General features: G+C 33.5%; 2 protein-coding genes across 2 annotated transcripts in view; both read left to right on the top strand.

Moving 5' to 3' along the window:
* Positions 1-18544, top strand: part of LOC110453805 (multiple epidermal growth factor-like domains protein 10) — a 78986-nt gene that overhangs the window by 15809 nt on the left and 44633 nt on the right. The window contains exons 7-10 of the mRNA XM_021502964.1: positions 772-864; positions 1336-1431; positions 3284-3376; positions 6061-6153. Of these exons, the coding sequence (XP_021358639.1) occupies positions 772-864; positions 1336-1431; positions 3284-3376; positions 6061-6153 (375 nt within the window). The remainder of the gene's footprint in view (positions 1-771; positions 865-1335; positions 1432-3283; positions 3377-6060; positions 6154-18544) is intronic.
* LOC110453801 lies at positions 12258-13365 on the top strand. The gene is made up of 2 exons (XM_021502961.1): positions 12258-12443; positions 13174-13365. Exons 1-2 carry the CDS (start codon positions 12263-12265, stop codon positions 13332-13334), a joined length of 342 nt encoding a protein of 113 aa, XP_021358636.1. The 5' UTR covers positions 12258-12262; the 3' UTR covers positions 13335-13365.

Here is an 18544-nt window from a genome sequence, read left to right as displayed (position 1 = left end):
TTCGCTTCGTAGCTGACACGGTACAACACTTTTCTTTGGCTTACTTCACACGGTCAGTCATTTTGTTTACAAAGAAATGGTGTGCAATGCGCATGCGCTAGTAGAGGGAAATCCCTGAACAAAACGTTGGTCAGACAGGTAGAAATACCGATGATTATCTTAGATTTAATCATTTTTATGAATCTATTTCAGCCAAATCCGATCGTTATTTTCCATAAGGAGTCTCACCTGATATGTTTATGTAGTATTTGAAAAAAAGACAAAAAAATAGTTACTTCACCGTGATGCCCCTTTAAAACGTTACGCAATAAAATATACGGATTAGTTCCTGGCATACAAACATTTCATTTTAGTTGTTAAGTTGCAATGCGGAATTTAAATTTAGTTGCACAATTGCAAGATATCATTGTGTAAACATAGAAGTCGGCATGTATATAATGCTATTTTATTTACTTCATTCACAATATCAATTTCTATGAAAACTAAAGTATTACATCGAATAAAACCCATACAGGAACAGTTATTGGATTTAACCTTGCTACGCTTGCTTTGTATATCTAAATATGACATGGTTTGACAGAACATTGAACCCCACCTCTGTACATTCAAATACCTTCACAGCTCATTTGTCCTACTTACATAATCTAGACAATAGATTACCAAACTACAACGTAACGATTACTGCATGTGTCGTTATAGATATTCAACCGCAATTTGTGTATATCTTTCAATATAAACATATTCTGTTTTTAGACCTTTCTCATATTTCAGAGTGTTACGATGGATACTACGGACAAGCATGTACACCATGTCCTAGTGGCTGTAGCACTGACACTTGTGACAAAACGTCAGGACAGTGTGTTCGTAAGTAATATTTATTATCAACTTTCAGAAACCCAATGGGATGCTTACAAGGTTAAAATGGTATTTAACTCACTGGGTGGGAAGCTAAAACTTTACAATATAGTAATTAACGATCGAGGTCTATACAGTAGATGAACGATTGACAATTTTACACTACTAATAACGTATTTGTTTGCCTTTTACATAGTGTATCAATGATATAATGCTGAAGTGATTACTATGTATAAGAAATTTCATCAGATTATATAACTGAGTAACAGAGTTGAGGTGCTACTTCACTACAGTTAACTGATCAAAAGGAGAAAATAACGATACGAAATCGTTAAGGCTGATACTACAACACTACCATTTATTAGTCTGTTTTTTTTTAAATTAATAAAAATGATAATACATTATTCGTGATAAATATCGGCAGAATGAAAGTCGTGAGATAAAAATGTTTCACATTGTTTGTACCTTCTTTCTTTTCAGAATGTGATGATGGCTTACATGGCAGATTCTGTCGCCAGCCGTGTCCTGCTAACTGTAAACACAACGTTTGTACCAAGGACAATGGTCATTGCATAGGTAAGACAAACCTCACACTTTCTATATGCATGCGCTGATGTATGCTCGAAATACACTGAACTAGATTTTTATTATACATAATCTGAAGCTGAGTAAAATCGGGAAATCTCAATCGAGGGTTAAAATTCTGACACTCCTAACATATTGGATTTCCTTTGACGTAGTTAATAAACGATATGTTATAGAAGTTGTTACAAAGTATAAGAAATCTAATTATATTATAACAAAGTTGAAGTGTTACTTTTCTATAGTTAATTGATCAATAGTACAAAAAAAACAATAGGAGAAAAACCTAAGTTGTCAAATAACGGTAAAAAACGTTCATCCCGATACTACAACACAAAGTTATGTTTTGACGACGACATGGTCAACTTATGTTTGTGGAATTATGAATATAATAATACAATGGTCACTACAAAGATAAGGAAACTGCTTTTGTTCAAGAATGTTTACATTACTTACTTAACCATGAAAAGTTAAGTAAAACATATATCAAAGTTGACCTACATAATTTTATATAAAATAATTCACATATTCTCACTGATATTAATGATATCTAAATAACATACAGTACAACAATGTAAAAGGAATAATAGACACAGGTACACAAGTGTACATACAAAGCCACGCCCTTCGATCAATATCGCATACGAACTGTATGTTTGTGAGAGCCATGTGATATTTTACTGGTGATTTTATTGGTTCATCGGATGACATATTGGCCTAATTTTCAGAATGCGATATTGGATTCTATGGTAATTTCTGTAACCTGCCTTGTCCTGATAACTGTAAAAACAACGTTTGTAACCAGGACAACATACAGTCAGTGCACAGGTAAGAAAAATGCTTTTTTTTTCATAAATTATTATCTTGCTCGTGGAATTTAAAACGTTGATGTATAATGTAATATACAAATTAACGATGGCCAGAAGATGTTTATGTAAAGAATTTTACATATTCACACTATGATATAAATGCGAGCGTTATTATTATTTATTTCCATTTGCTCTGTATTGTCACTATAAAACCTTACCAAAACAAAAATAGAAAGATATCAGATCATAATTCTCACATAATTTCCATTGGTGTAGTGATATATAGAACATGTTCGTGACGACGGGGTAACCCATCCGTGCTACCGGGTTAAAACAACATTTGACTCGCAACAATTTATAAAGTTATGTTGTATAAAAGGTAAATATCCTCACGGTGAAATATATTGATTAAATTGTTGAAATTATATTGATGATTTTGTGTTTATTTCCACGAATTGTCCGCAAAAGCTTGATAAACGCAGCTATGTTAATGCAAGTAGAAAAGTGTCAGGCGTTATTGTAAGAAAATGATTTCAGACTGTAATGATGGATACTACTGTACACCATGTCCTATTGGCTGTAGCACTAATACTTGTGACAAAACGTCAGGATAGTGTGTTCGTAAGCTGTATTAAGTATCAACGTTCAGAAAGTCACTTGGATGCATACAAACTTAAAATGATATCTAATTTACTGGGTCGAAAGAACAAAACTTTACAATATAATGATTCACGATCGAGGTCTTTCCAGCAGCGCACACGTATTTGATGAAGGGTTGACCATGCTACACAACTTATAACGTATATGTTTCCATTTCAAAGAGGTTATCAATGATATATTGCTGAAGTGATTACTATATATCAGAAATGTCACCAGTTGAAGTGTTACTTGTTTACAGTTAGGTGATCAACACTACAATTTATTAGCCTGTTTTTGAAATAATAAAATGATAACACATTTTTCTTAATAAATATCACCTAAATGAAAGTCGTGTAATCAAGTTGTTTCATGCTGTTTTGTTTTCTTTCTATATCAAGAATGTGATGCTGGATTCTATGGCAGTTTTTGTCGCCAACCTTGCTCAGTTAACTGTAACAACGTCTGTAACAAGGACAATGGTCTTTGCATAGGTAAGATAAACTTACAATATGCATGCACTGTTTTTTGATAGAAATACACTGAAATAGACTTTAACAATCCATAAAATTATAACTGATTCAATCCAGTACTTAAATAAAGTGATACTAGTCCAACCTAACAGCTGTGAGACCCTACAATGCACCAACAGACAGCGTGGGCACACCGTCCACACACGGTGCTCACAGTCGTATCATGCAGCAATCGATCACTCCGTTGTGGGCTTATGTCCGCAGAGAGGTGCAATTTAGTACAATTGGTTCTGATCAAATTTATTCGATGAAAAAATGCGTATTGCATGAATTTGCTACGATGGCTGACAAGAGCCTGGCAAAAAGATGTGAATTTTCATATCTTTTTGTACCATGGTACACATTTATATGGTACACAGATATTAAAATTCAAATCTTTGTTTTCCATGTAAAAGTGTACCATGGTACACAAAGATATGAAAGCAGAAATAAAATCAACCTGTTGCTTTTGTATCATTCTGTACTAAAATAACGGCCGAAAACAGCCATGGTTCAGAAACATGTGAAACCATAAGACGAAAAGGATACCAAGTATGACAAATTATACCCCGATAAGGCTGTCATCACATACAATGAAATGTTATCGCACGGAATGTCTGTTATTTTTATTACACCAAATGAGCTACCAAACTATTACTTACTCATTTAAATTGAAATCAACTATTCATTAAATATCCTTTACCGAATTTTATAAATGTTTTATGTTAAAAAGGAAGTCATTATGGATTATTATTCTAATACTTACAAAAATGTATATTTATAATGTATTCTATCTGCTTCAACTTCTCAAATGAAAGAAACTCCAAATCAGTTGAAAACGCCGACGGGGTCCGTAGGGGATAAGGGGACAATCAATTTAATTACTTCGAAGGATAGTCTACCTTTTTATATTTTTTTGGGGGAAATACGATGAGCTAGTTGTACGATTCTTATTTAATCTGGACATCTATCAAAACAAGGGAAACGACAATTTTTTTTAGATGTCCTTTATCCCTTTTGGAGACCCTGTCAAGGCCCCTATACTTACACAATTGCAACTAACTCTGTTTTTCATCAGAAGTGATTAATGAACTTCACGACTTGTTTCGACGTTGTGATTAGGGCTTCACTATTCGGGGTCAGTTCTGGTCATAGTGTCCGATAACAACATTCTGATGCTCTGGTGGTACACTTTTTTCATATCTATTTGTACCGTTCGTGGTACAAAAAGAAATGAAAAAAGTGTAACGCGGTACTAAAAGGAGAGAAGCTTTCATATCTTTTTGTACCGCGCAAACGTGTACCACGGTACGGAAAGATATGAAAAAAGTGTAACGCGTGATTTCATGGTACACTTTTTTCATATCTATTTGTACCATAGGTGGTACAAAAAGAAATGATAAAAGTGTAACGCGGTACTAAAAGGAGAGAAGCTTTCATATCTATTTGCCGGTTGATATCGGCTGTTGGTACATATACATGTGAAAGTAAAGAGTGCTTTTGTAAAGTTATTTATAATCTTTATGTACCATGGTACACAAAGATTTGAATTTTCATATCTTTGTGTTCCATGGTACACTTTTACATGGTACACACAGATTTGAATTTTCATATCTTTGTGAACCATATCAAAGTGTACCGTGGTACAAAAAGATATGAAAGTTCATATCTTTTTGCCAGGCTCGTGTCGGCCATCGTAATTTGCAGTATCACAAATTTAAAAATGTCAAGAAAGGGGCCTGACTCCTAGGTCACAGAACAGGCAAATAACACATGGATGAGAGACTGGTAAGTTTGCCTGGCCCACACCGGAGACAGAGAGTGATATACTGTTTGACTGTTATGTTAACACAACTGGATCTCATACGTTTGTTGATAGCGTTTGGGTCGATCTATAGTTGTTCTGAGTTGGACACCGCCGGAATTTTTTACATCTGGGCAAATAACTTAAGTGTTCCTAGTGTCGGGAAATCTCCGGAGGGTGTACATGCTGATGGCAAATATGTTTACCTCTGTATGTGTATGGGGCCTTGCCCAACTGTGTATTAACACTTGTCGATTAATGTCCAATTTTGATAAACATGATATTTATAATCAACCTTCAGAAAGCCAAGGGGGTGATTACATGGTTAAAATGATATCTAATTTACTAGGTCGGAAGACAAAACTTTACAATATAATGATTTACGATCGAAGTCTTTCCAGCAGCGCACACTTATGTGATGAAGGGTTAACCATGTTACACAACTTATAACGTATATGTTTCCATTTCAAAGAGGTTATCAATGATATCATTGCTGAAATGATTACTATATATCAGAAATGACATCAGATTATAACAGAGTAAACAGAGTTGAAGTGTTACTCGTCTACAGTTAAGTGATCAACACTACCATTTATTAGTCTGTTTTTGAAATAATAAAATGATAACACATTTTTCGTGATAAATATCGGCAAAGTATTACATTGTTTGGCAGAACATTGAACTCCACCTATATATATTTAAATCCCTTCACAGCTCATTTGTCCTACTTACATAATCTAGACAATAGATTACCAAGCTGCAACGTAACGATGACTGCTGGTGTCGTTATAGATATTCAAACGCAGTTTGAGTATACTTTTCAATATATACATGTTCTGTTAAAACATTTATCATATTTCAGACTGTAATGACGGATACTACGGACCAGCCTGTACACCATGTCCTAGTGGCTGTAGCACTAACACTTGTGATAAAACGTCAGGACATTGTTTTCGTAAGAAGTATTTATTATCAACTTGCAGAAAGCCAAGGAGATGCTTAAAATGTTAAAATGATATTTGACTCACTGGGTCGGAAGATAAAACTTTACAATATAGTGATTCACGATCGATGCCTATCCAGCTGCGTACAGTGATATGATGAAGGATTGAACATCTTACACTACAAATAACGTATATGTTTCCATTTCAAATGAGTTTATCAATAATATATTGCTGAAGTGATTACTATATATCAGAAATGACATCAGATTATAACAGAGTAAACAGAGTTGAAGTGTTACTTGTCTACAGTTAAGTGATCAACACTACCATTTATTAGTCTGTTTTTGAAAAAATAAACATTTATCGTGATAAATATCGGCTGAATGAAAGTCGTGTAATCAAGTTTTTTCATGTTGTTTTGTTTTCTTTTTATATTCAGAATGCGATACTGGATTCTATGGCAGTTTTTGTCGCCAACCTTGCTCTGTTAACTGTAAAAACAACGTCTGTAACAAGGACAATGGTCTTTGCATAGGTAAGACAAACTTACAATATGCTTGCACTGATGTAGGATAGAAATACACTGAAATAGACTTTAATGCTGATGGCAGATATGTTTACCTCTGTATATGTATGGGACCTTGCCGAACTGTGGATAAGTGTCCATTTTTAATAAACATGATATTTATAATATCAACTTTCAGAGAGCCAAGGGGGTGCTTACAAGGTTAAAATGATATCTAATTTACTAGGTCGGAAAATAAAACTTTACAATATAATGGTTCACGATCGAAGTCTTTCCAGCAGCGCACACTTATGTGATGAAGGGTTAACCATGTTACACAGCTTATAACGTATATTTTTCCATTTCAAAGAGGTTATCAATGATATATTGTTGAAGTGATTACTATATATCAGAAATGTCATCAGATTATAACTGAGTAACAGAGTTGAAGTGCTACTTGTCTACAGTTAAGTGATCAACACTACCATTTATTAGTCTGTTTTTGAAATAATAAAATGATAACACATTTTTCGTGATAATTATCGGCAGAATGAAAGTCGTGAGATAAACATGTTTCACATTGTTTGTACCTTCTATCTTTTCAGAATGTGATGATGGCTTACATGGCAGTGTCTGTCGCCAGCCTTGTCCTGCTAACTGTAAACACAACGTTTGTACCAAGGACAATGGCCATTGCAAAGGTAAAACAAACCAAACTTTATATATGCATGCACTAATGTGTGCTAAAAATATACTGAAATAGACTTTTACCATACATAATCTGTAACTAAGTAAAATCGGGAAATTTCATTCGAGGGCTAAAATTCTGTGACATCATTCCAACCTTACAGTTGTGATACGTATAACGCATTTGTTTCCCTTTTACGTAGTTTATTAACGATACATCGTTGAAGTTGTTACAATGTATAAGAAATCTCATTATATTATAACAAAGTAACAGGTTTGTTGAAGTGTTACTTTTCTACAGTTAATTGATCAATAGGAAAAAAACGTAAGTTGTCAAATAACGATAAGAAATCGTTTATCCCGATACTACAACACGAAGTTATGTTTAGACGACGACATGGTCAACTTCTATTTGTGAGTCCGCTTTAGAATTATGAATATAATAATACAAAATACAATGGCCACTGCAAATGTAGGGAAACTACGTTTGTTAAGGAATGGATAACTTACTTATTTAAAGATGGAAAGTTAAGTAAAATGCAGATTTAAGTTGAGTTATATTATTTATTGTAACATAATTCACATATTCTCATTAATATTAATGATAATGCTTTCATAATATCTGAAAAACATAAAACAATGTAAAAGGAATAATAGACACAGGTACACAAGTGTACATACAAAGCCACGCCCTTCGATCAATGTCGCATACGTACATTGGCTTCTACGGTAATTGCAACCTGCCTTGCCCTGTTCACTGTAACAACAATGTTTGTAACAAGGACAACGGTCAGTGCACAGGTAAGAAAAATACTTTTCTTCAATGATTATTATCTTGCTCGTGGAATTTTAAACGTTGATTTATAATGTAATATACAAATTGACGATGGCATTTTTACACAGAATTTTTCATATATTCTCACTGTGATATAAATGCGAGCGTTATTATTATATATTTCCATTCGCTCTGTATTGTCACTATAAAACCTTACCAAACAAAAAAAGAAAGATATAAGATCATAATTCTCACATAATTCCCCTTGGTGTAGTGATATGAAGAACATGTTCGTGACGTCGTGGTAACCTATCCGTGCTACCGGATTAAAAAACCGAATTGATCAATGTAACTCGCAACAATTTATTTAATTGGCCAAAAGATGTTTATGTAAAGAAGTTTACATATTCACAATATGATATAAATGAGAGCGTTATTATTATATCGAATCGTAGCATACAACAATATAAATGAAATAATAGAGACAGGCTTACAACTTTGCATATACGAACCACGCCCTTCAATCGGTATCTCATACATATGTAATAAATGTTTTACATTGTTTTACATATAACTACATCATTGTTTTACATTGTTTTACATATCACCACCTCATTCTTCATCTTGTAAGAAGCATACATTGTTTTACATATAACTACATCATTCTTCATCTTGTAAGAAGCATACATTGTTTTACATATAGTTACATCATTCTTCATCTTATAACCAGCGTACATTGTTTTACATATCACCACCTCATTCTTCATCTTATAACCAGCATACATTGTTTTGCATATAGCTACATCATTCTTCATCTTGTGAGAAGTATACATTGTTTTACACATCACTACATAAGTCTTCATCTTGTAAGAAGCATACATTGTTTTACATATAGCTACATCATTCTTCATCTTGTAAGAAGTATACATTGTTTTACACATCACTACATAAGTCTTCATCTTGTAAGAAGCATACATTGTTTTACAAATCACTCATTCTTCATCTTGTAAGAAGCATACATTGTTTTACATATAGCTACATCATTCTTCATCTTGTGAGAAGCATACATTGTTTTACACATCACTACATCATTCTTCATCTTGTAAGAAGCATATATTGTTTTACATATCACTACATCATTCTTCATCTTATAACCAGCTTATATTGTTTTATAATTACCACCTCATTCTACATCTTATAACCAGCCTACATTGTTTTACATATAGCTACATCATTCTTCATCTTGTAAGAAACATACATTGTTTACATATAACTACATCATTCTTCATCTTGTGAGAAACATACATTGTTTTACACACCACTACATTATTCTTCATCTTGTAAGAAGCATACATTGTTTTACATATCACTACATCATTCCTCATCTTATTACCTGCATACATTGTTCTACTTATTACTTAGAATCTACATCATTCTACTTCATTCTTATTACCGGTATACATTGTTTTTTATTTTGTAAATTGTCATCAGATTGAAATAACAAAAAATCAGTACAATGAATATTCTTGCATTCCATGTAAAATTTATAGTATTTCCTTTTCATTCAAATCATCACAAAGGCAATTCATTCACTAATTATTTTTATTATTCAGAGAATGTAAATTTAAAAAGACTCTGTACAATATACAAAAACTCATCCTATCACAAACAAATCTTTTCGTACTTATTTATTACAGGATTAACATAATTGTATTTGTATTAATTATAGTTGTGTTTTCAATGAATGAACTAAAGCAATGAATGTATGATTTTGTCTGTTTGCACTTATTATATTATCCGCTGTATTTTTCAATTGGTTTGTTATCCCATTAAATAATGATAGTGGAGTTTGATCTTCATTTTCAAATTTCTGTAGATTTCTTAGACTGAAATATGATTAGATTACATAGTTTATTTATATTATTATTATATTCTGAGACACCAAGGATTCTTTCCTTTTCTGTTAAACTAATATGTACATTGCTTGTTGCTAGACATTCATTTATTAATTGTTCTATCCTGAACCAAATTGTTTCACCTGCACCCACTTAAACGATGTTGTTGGGTTTCATGTACTTATTTACAAAAGTGACACAGACCATTTTATTTCTGCATTTGTTTAAGTCTATATTCAGTGGTTAAAATTCTGTGTAGGCTTCTCCGCTGAAAATCCTTGATTTTCCTGTCAATTATAGTGTTATTTTTAGAAAGCCAGATGGCGTTCCAGTTTAATGCAATAATATCATTCCATTTCTGAAGGGATTTCATCTCTTTACTATTTTGATACAATATATATTTAATTATTTTGTTAAAACACTTGTACATGGCTAAAATGCTGTTTTTATAAGTGAAAACTAAGTCATCTGATATTTTAAAGGCCCTAATAATGTTTTCATTATTATTCTGTAGTATGTTTTTCCTCCCTGACGGAAGGGCCCCTCTGATTTTTGTGAATTCCGATATCGATTAATTTTTACTTTTTAACTTTTTCAGTAATTGTTCTGATGAAATAAAGTTATTTTGTTCAACAATCCAGATATGTTTTATCTTTGTTATTCCACTACTTGCCCAATTTTTGAAACAAAGTGGACTATTTTTGAATAATAAATTATGATCCAAATAAGTTTTGGTTAAGGACATCTTCTGCACTGCTTATAGATACTTTTTTTGGCAGTTTTTGCCAATGCCAAATTCCCTCCCGATAAAAAACCCGGAATTTTTTTCAACACGAAAATATGAGTGTTGCTGCATCTACATCAGAAATAATTTGTTTTGTAAGCTCTGTCATAACTTTGCAGAACGAGTTTACCTAGTATGTTCCACGTCTGTATTTCACTATAAACTACTCTATATATTAGTTTGATTCTATTCATTGTAACAATTATCTCTATATAAGTCATATTAAACCCTCCCTGTCCTGTTTCTAAATAAACAGTTTCTTTTGCCACCTTTTTTATTTTACTACCCTAAAGAAATTCATATATTAATTTGTTTATTTTTTATAAATATTCTTCAGGTATGGTGTTTTGTGCTAATTTATAAATTAACTGAGGAGAGCATAGTAGGGATTTGATTATCAAAGTTTTCCCTTCTAATGACACATTTCTTACTTTCCATGAATTGATTATGTTTTCATTTTTTTAAATTTTACTCTCCCATAGCCTTGTTTTATCTAAACTTTATCCATAAAATATTCCTAACACCTCGATATTGTCTCTGACCCATGATATATCTGTATAGTTTGGGTGTCTTTGCTTCCATCTGCCTATGTACATACCCTTTGTTTTCTTTTTATTTACCCGTGTACCTGATGCTTTCTCATATTTTTCTAAAAGCTTGAATAAAAACGGCAGTGAATTTTCTTTACGTAGAAACAGTTGTGAATCATCTGCAAACATGCTTATTTTTTTGTTTCGATTTTGATATTATTTACTTCTGGAAGGTCAATACCTATTATATTTTTATCTTTCCTTATGGAGCAAGCATGCGCCTATGCCTGAATTATATATAAAATTTGTGCCAAAGGGCCAAAGCGCGCGGGGTCTTAATGTGGGAGGAAACCGGAGTACCCAGAGAAACGTGGTCGGGCAGAGGACCCCATACCTTTTCATGTTCGATCGGGGAATCGAACTCCGGCCGACTTGGTGAAAGACAAGTGCGGTATCCACTGAGCCACCCGACCACCCTTTGTTACTCGCTTTCTTTTTCCTTCTAAAAACACACAAATCCGCGTTACAAGCAATTCAAGGTTCATTATTTCACAGCACTTCCATTTTCCGTTGTAGTATGTGTAGCTGGTTTTCACGGCAGCCAATGTTTGAAATCTTGTGGTAAATGTCAAGGTATGAGTTGTGACAAGGACACGGGGAACTGTGCGACAGGATGTCCGGATGGATGGACAGGAGACACGTGTGATACCAAAGGTGTTACTTATGTTACATTCCTTACAATAAATTTACATATCTATTCATGAAATTTCCCTTCAAAAATGGGGAAAATGAAAATAATAAAAAAATAAATAAAAAAAGTAATATAAGGGGAAAAATCTCTAAACAAACATTAAAATAATATTACATAATACTATGTTCAAAGAATGATTTCTTAAAATATAAAACGATATATTACTAATGCAAATGTTTCATTTGTTATAGAAATGAATGAGGATGCTGCAGTCGGGGTAGGCGTCGGGTTAGGAGTAGTTATACTGGCTCTGGTCTTCGTGATCATAGCACTGGTCAGACGTCTGACGATGAAGGGAGGTGACACAACAAAGTCTACACATATGACAGATATTTCATCGTCGAGAACTGCAAATGAGCTAAATGAAGACCAAGGTAAATACTGTGTTCCGGTAAAATGACATTAAGTAATGCAAAAAGCAGAAAATAATCCGTTTTGGTGTTTTGCAAATTAGAAATGGCTTTCCCGATTCCGCTATATTTGTATTAATATATATATATATATAAGTACAAGTTCTTTATTTGCTGAAGTTTAAGACACTCACAAGGACACACTCACGCTGACTCACACACATCATCCTCATCATCATCAAGGAACTCATACTAACTCGCAAACATCATTCTCAGCATCATCCTCATTGTCATCCTCTTCTTCACATAGATCTATGTCACAAAAGAAAAAACAAAAAAATATCAATATTTAACATTAGAAGCAAAACATTACATCAAAGACGCCTACGATGATCAAAACACGTTTCGTAACAGGAAATCAAGATACGTTAGTGATTATACAATTTGCCTACCTTCACCTAGCTGAAAACGGTATTCCGTCTTTGCGTATTACAGAGTTATCTTCTCTTGAGAGCAGGTATTGATTGTTACGTCATTGGTTTGTGTGAGAAAATTACGTCGTTTTCTCATAAATTGATGACGTTACTTTCACAAACAAATGACGTAACAGTCAGTACCTGCTCTCAAGAGAAGATAACTCTGCAATACGCAAAGACGGAATAAGGATATCTCAGTCTCACGGCCTATAAGCTCACTAATATCATTTCAGACACGAAATCTGAAAGAAATTAATATGTTGTATTGCATTTTTCAGATGATAACTATGACGACATAGCAAATTACAACCAGGAACAAATCATTGTGCAGATCTCCAACACAGAGGGAAGTTATGAACAGCTTGGACGTAGGGAGGTGGAAATTCCACATATATATGAGACTATAAACGTTGACAGGAAAAGACGATGCACCTTGTAAACTGGACAAAATGTTACCTTACCACATAAAGAAGATGGCGAACATTTTCATTTTGTTTTGTTTGAATGAGTTCGGCTCCTTATTTATCAGAATATAAATATTAATAAAGTTGAACTATTAATATGAAGAGTTCACAGAGCACTGAACAATATAACAGTGTTTGATAAGAGTCACTACAGGGGGCTGGTGACAATCACGAGACTTCCATATTTATATAGACAGAGAGTAATGTGTTAAACCATATCTGTATTTTTTGGGGCCAAAAGAAGTTTATTCGACGCTTTAATACAATAAGCAGGTTTTAGACTGCAGTTTTTAATAGTTATTTTCGTGAAATATTTCACCATCACAATAATTAAGCTGATTGGTATAACAAGGCTTTGGACATTTATATGCAGGGTAAGTAATATGTTGACAATTATCCAGAATCTGAACAACTATTTCTTTGGAGTAATCGTGATTGTGATGAACCTCGAACCTGGAAACAATTGAAACAAAATATGTACATAACATAAACCTTCAGGTTTATTTAGGTATGTGTATCACTTGCTGTGCTACATGCTAAGGTTTTTAAATTTCTAAGATGTGATTCAGTGCGATCTTGTAGAATCTTTATCGAATTGCATAACGCTTATTTCAAATATATAATCAATAGGTAATGTTGCTGTTTTCTGACAGCTCTTGTTATGTAACATATGTATGCATACATTGTTTATATCATCATTTCCGTCGATACATTTTATCGCGTCAAATACCCTTGAATAATCGTTGCGAGTGCTTTGTTTTAATTGTTTGTATGTAAAAAATATACTTTGTTTATATCCCTAGTGGCATTTTGTGTATATGTTTTGCTTTTTGACTTAATTGTGTATTTTTGCTTTGAACATATTTAGAACGGTATTTTGCATTATTCTCAAGTTATTAATTTCAACCATAGAGCCCACAGATAAACGTTTTCCATCAAATATCAAATTTGCCTCACTAATTATAAAGTGTAATGTTGGTGGATGTAATTTGTTAATCCCAACATTTTACACTGGGGTGCTATTTGTCATTCCTTATATGTTAAAATATTTCGGTCGAGATGATTTTTAAGTTTTGGTGAGCTTTACCTATATGTTTGTGTATCAAGGGGTATTTTATAGCTGATATATACAATAAATTAAAATAATATTAATTGTATAACTGGGGAAATACGTTAAGGATTATCAAACCACTTCCAAACAACAGTAAATATATCTATATATTGGAATATTGTAGCATGCGTTTCCAGTGGGTAACAGCCAGTTTTGTTTACAAAAGGGCACCGTTGTTAAATTCAACTTGTTTAAATAACATGTGAATTGCATTTAATGTTGGAACACATTGATTCAGCAAATAAGCTAAGTTTGCGGGCACTTGATATGCGTCATCTTATTAAAAGCAATGCTGAATGCAGCTATTCCACTGAAGACATTCGTTTTGTCTACGGAGGGTTCCGGAAATAATTTTGTTACAATAACGTCTGACACTTTTCTACTTGCGTTAACATAACTACATTCATCAAGCATTTGTTGGTTCGAAGTGACATGACACTTGGGAGGTCACGTGATGGTCTAGCTAGGACGTACCGTGGTTCAGGGGAGATTTTTTACTCGTTTTTATTAAGTTTGATGAACTAATTCAATGTGAAATTAGTGGCTGGTTTGACAATTTGGAATTCACAACGGATAATTTTATTCCTTGAAAGTGTTTGTTTCCTAAATCTTGAGTTTGGAGCCTTGGAAATTTTTGTAGTGGACAATGTCACTCAAAGGTATGTGTGGAGACCAGTCCATTTCATCGCTACAGGTAAGCGAACCTACTAGCACACCTGGCCACATCACTCATGACGTGGCAATTAATTTCAGCACGCCTCTATCCAATAATAGATCCAAACGACAAAATTTAGAAATTTCTCCTGATATCTCCCTACAGGCAGAACCTAAAAAGGCAATGAACGATAGTCCACCCCACAAACATGCTTCAATCAACCATAAAACTGTCTTTAAACTTCTGTGAATAGAAACATTTGGAAACAACACGAGGCAGGTTGCATCGTCATTTGTCGGTAGTCCGTGTTGGTTGTTTGGTGATGTGGATGTTTCCCTCAATGGTGTCTACCACTGTCAGTATCATTGGATGTGTGGAACACGATCTCTGTACTGTATAGAAACAGAGTTTAAACTGAGTTGAACCAAAGTGCTAATAATTATATCAACAATATGTCAATTACTTTGAAAAGTCCATTGTATGCAATGCCTACGTAGTAATTAGTAGTTACATAGATCATGATCAATTGCTTATGGAATGACGACACTTGTTGAATGCGTAAACTGAGTAATTCATAAGCTATGTGTACAACCAACCTAGCTAAATGCGCGTGTTACTTGATAATATGACCAATTATAGTATTGTCCTAAAAGCTGTTCATGTGCATTAACTGACGTCAATATCAAGCGCAAAGCTACGGAGTGTTGCTGAACGACCACTTGTGTACAGCATTGCCCAAGTCGGCACAACCAAATACAGCATTGCTCGGGCGCCTGTGAAAGTGGCGCTGCTTTTGGTGCTGGCGTGTGACAGCGATACATCTGTCTAGAAATATTGTGATTAAACATCGTCTTTTACAGTATCGCCTTCGATTAGAATAAAATGGTTGCAGTGTACCACTTATAAAGTTTCTGTACTTAAATGTACTTATAAAGAATATGTTTTTGTGTAACTATGCTTTACACCTTGTTGGGGACAAGATCATATATCTGATATATGTACAAATGTTGTTTTATTATACCGCTCAGTAACTTATATAAATGAAACTGTTTCGTTATGTTAGTGTATGATAATGTTAAGAAATACCATTTATTTTTTGCGGTATATTAATGCTATTATACAATAGTATACAGTGATATAGCATTGATAGTTCCGTATATAGCTGGTATTGTGTGATATTGTATAGTAACAAAACTGAAATGTTACTGTATATTGTGTTATTAAGACAATTTACAGTAACAAAACTGAAATGTTACTGTAAAATGTTGTTATATGATATTGTAGAGAAACACAACTCAAATGCGCCTGTATATTGATTTAATTTGATATTGCATAGTAACAAAACTGAAATGTTACTGTGCATGTATATTGATGTTAAATGATATTTTACTGTAGCTTAACTGAAAAGTTACCGTATAATGATGTCATATATTTTATGGTATATGATATGTTAACTGTTATACAATGTTACTGGATATTAACTTGACAGTCAAAACAAGTAACAGTAAATAGGTCACTTAATCTACAAGTATGTGTAAGAACATGTTAGGGAAACTATTGAAAACGTGTGTCCAGTGTTTTTAATTTATTTCTGTTATGGAATGTGTTATATATTATTTGTTTGAATCGAATGTGAACGCGTGGAAGATAAAAGATAGGTATGAATGATTTAATTTTGTGTGAGGCTGACGTAAGGTGTGAAAAATGTAATCAGTCAATGAATGGTTTTGTTATAATTTATTGAAAGTTGCTTTGCATATTAAAATCTGCGAATAAATATCAATATTGGCTTTCGTTTTGAATTTCCGCGACACAAATCGTTGAGTAAATCCTGTTCCTCAATAATCTGTAAAACGTCTTCCTGCAGCCATTTTATGTTTATATTTGTTTGCCCATAAACACGAGCAATACAGGTGAGTATAACTGGGTGAACTCTGCATTAAGTTAATTAGCTTTGTCTAGATCAAACGATGAGATCTTGAAAATATGTCTGTTTACAGTAACACAGAATTTCGATGATTCTTAAATTGAATCAACCATTGATAAAAAGCAAATATTTGGGTCAGTCGATCACTCTTCTCTTAGATAGACAGTGCTTTACTGGATATATAAAATAGGGGTATGTGCTGATATCCTTATTGGAAAAGACCAGAAGAAACAAGGTTTTTGTCAAACACAAAAACTGTCGTTGTGTCTGAAAGTAATTATTGATCATTACTGACAAGTAGTTGATTTACAGTCTGTTGGATGGATGAACTATTTTATCATCTGGGATTATATAATTTGGGTTGTTCAACATATCGTCCTTGGCAATGCATTTCGGGTTATTCGACTTGTCGTCATAGACAATGTATTTAACCCTTTCACCCCTAGGTAACTTTAGTGGACTCTACCTTGCATTTATTGGGATGAGTCCATTATGGCCTACAGTTGTGAAAGGGTTAAGGTTATACAACCTGAACGCCTGTAAACCCGTTCTTCAGTTCCAATATGCTGTCATTGACTCTTCTATCTAGAAAACTATTCAGGATCGTATACAATGGTATGTGTCCTCTGATTTTAAAATTTATAAGTGTTTTAAGATCAAGTTTTTTTGACATTCTTCTTAATAGTTCCTAAACTTTCTTAAAAGTTCTTTGTTTAAGTGTTCAGCTATTTCATCATGTATTTTGTATCAGTTCCATATACAAGCAGCATCCGTCTGTATATAATCAGGTAGCAGTATACAGTAGCGTACGGTGACCATGGGTGATATTTTTTGTACAATGAATAACCCCTGTTATATTAGCCAGCACTAAAATTGGCATGTACTTGATGAAATGGACTATGTGGGCTTCATAATTTTTCAAGATTTTTTTGATTTTTTTGGTTTGAGACTACAGTTTTTTGCCATTTGCAAATCTGTGTCAAAACAACAAGAGCTAGTTTTTCATGACCTTTACTAAAATGTGAGTATTTCTGTTACCGAGTAGGTGATATTTGGTGTTTTTTTATGTGGTAACCAAGGTTTTCACTAGTCCGAAATCTGGGGAAACATTTCATGAAAAAAATTCATTCTTCTAAAAAAATATATTCAATATTATAAAGTTTATAAATACACTGTATATTATATATGTGTGTAGGTGTGTTGTGTAGAATGAATCCACTATTTATGTTTATCTGAGACATGCCCTTTAAGTTTTGGATCAGGCCATTTCTACTCTACTCTGCTATCTCAATGTACATATATGCTCGCACTAATGCTTTGGGTGGTCGGGTGGCGTAGTGGACAGCGCACTCACCTCTCACCAAGACTGTCGGGTTTGATTCCCCGATCGAACGTAAACAGATATTCGGTCACCCGACTCCGACCACGTGAGCATTCTCCCAAATTAAGACCTCATACGGGCAATTAATGTAAGTTGACCGAATTTGTTATT

This window comes from Mizuhopecten yessoensis, unplaced genomic scaffold (genome assembly GCF_002113885.1).
Source record: "Mizuhopecten yessoensis strain PY_sf001 unplaced genomic scaffold, ASM211388v2 scaffold7513, whole genome shotgun sequence".
NCBI lineage: Eukaryota > Metazoa > Mollusca > Bivalvia > Pectinida > Pectinidae > Mizuhopecten > Mizuhopecten yessoensis.
This window is presented reverse-complemented; position numbering and strand designations above follow the sequence as displayed.

Excerpts from the sequence above, each read along its gene's own strand:
- LOC110453801 (XM_021502961.1), top strand. The coding sequence starts at position 12,263 with ATGAATGAGGATGCTGCAGTCGGGGTAGGCGTCGGGTTAGGAGTAGTT. Across the intron at positions 12,444-13,173 it reads TGAGCTAAATGAAGACCAAG|ATGATAACTATGACGACATA; the intron begins GTAAATACTGTG and ends TGCATTTTTCAG.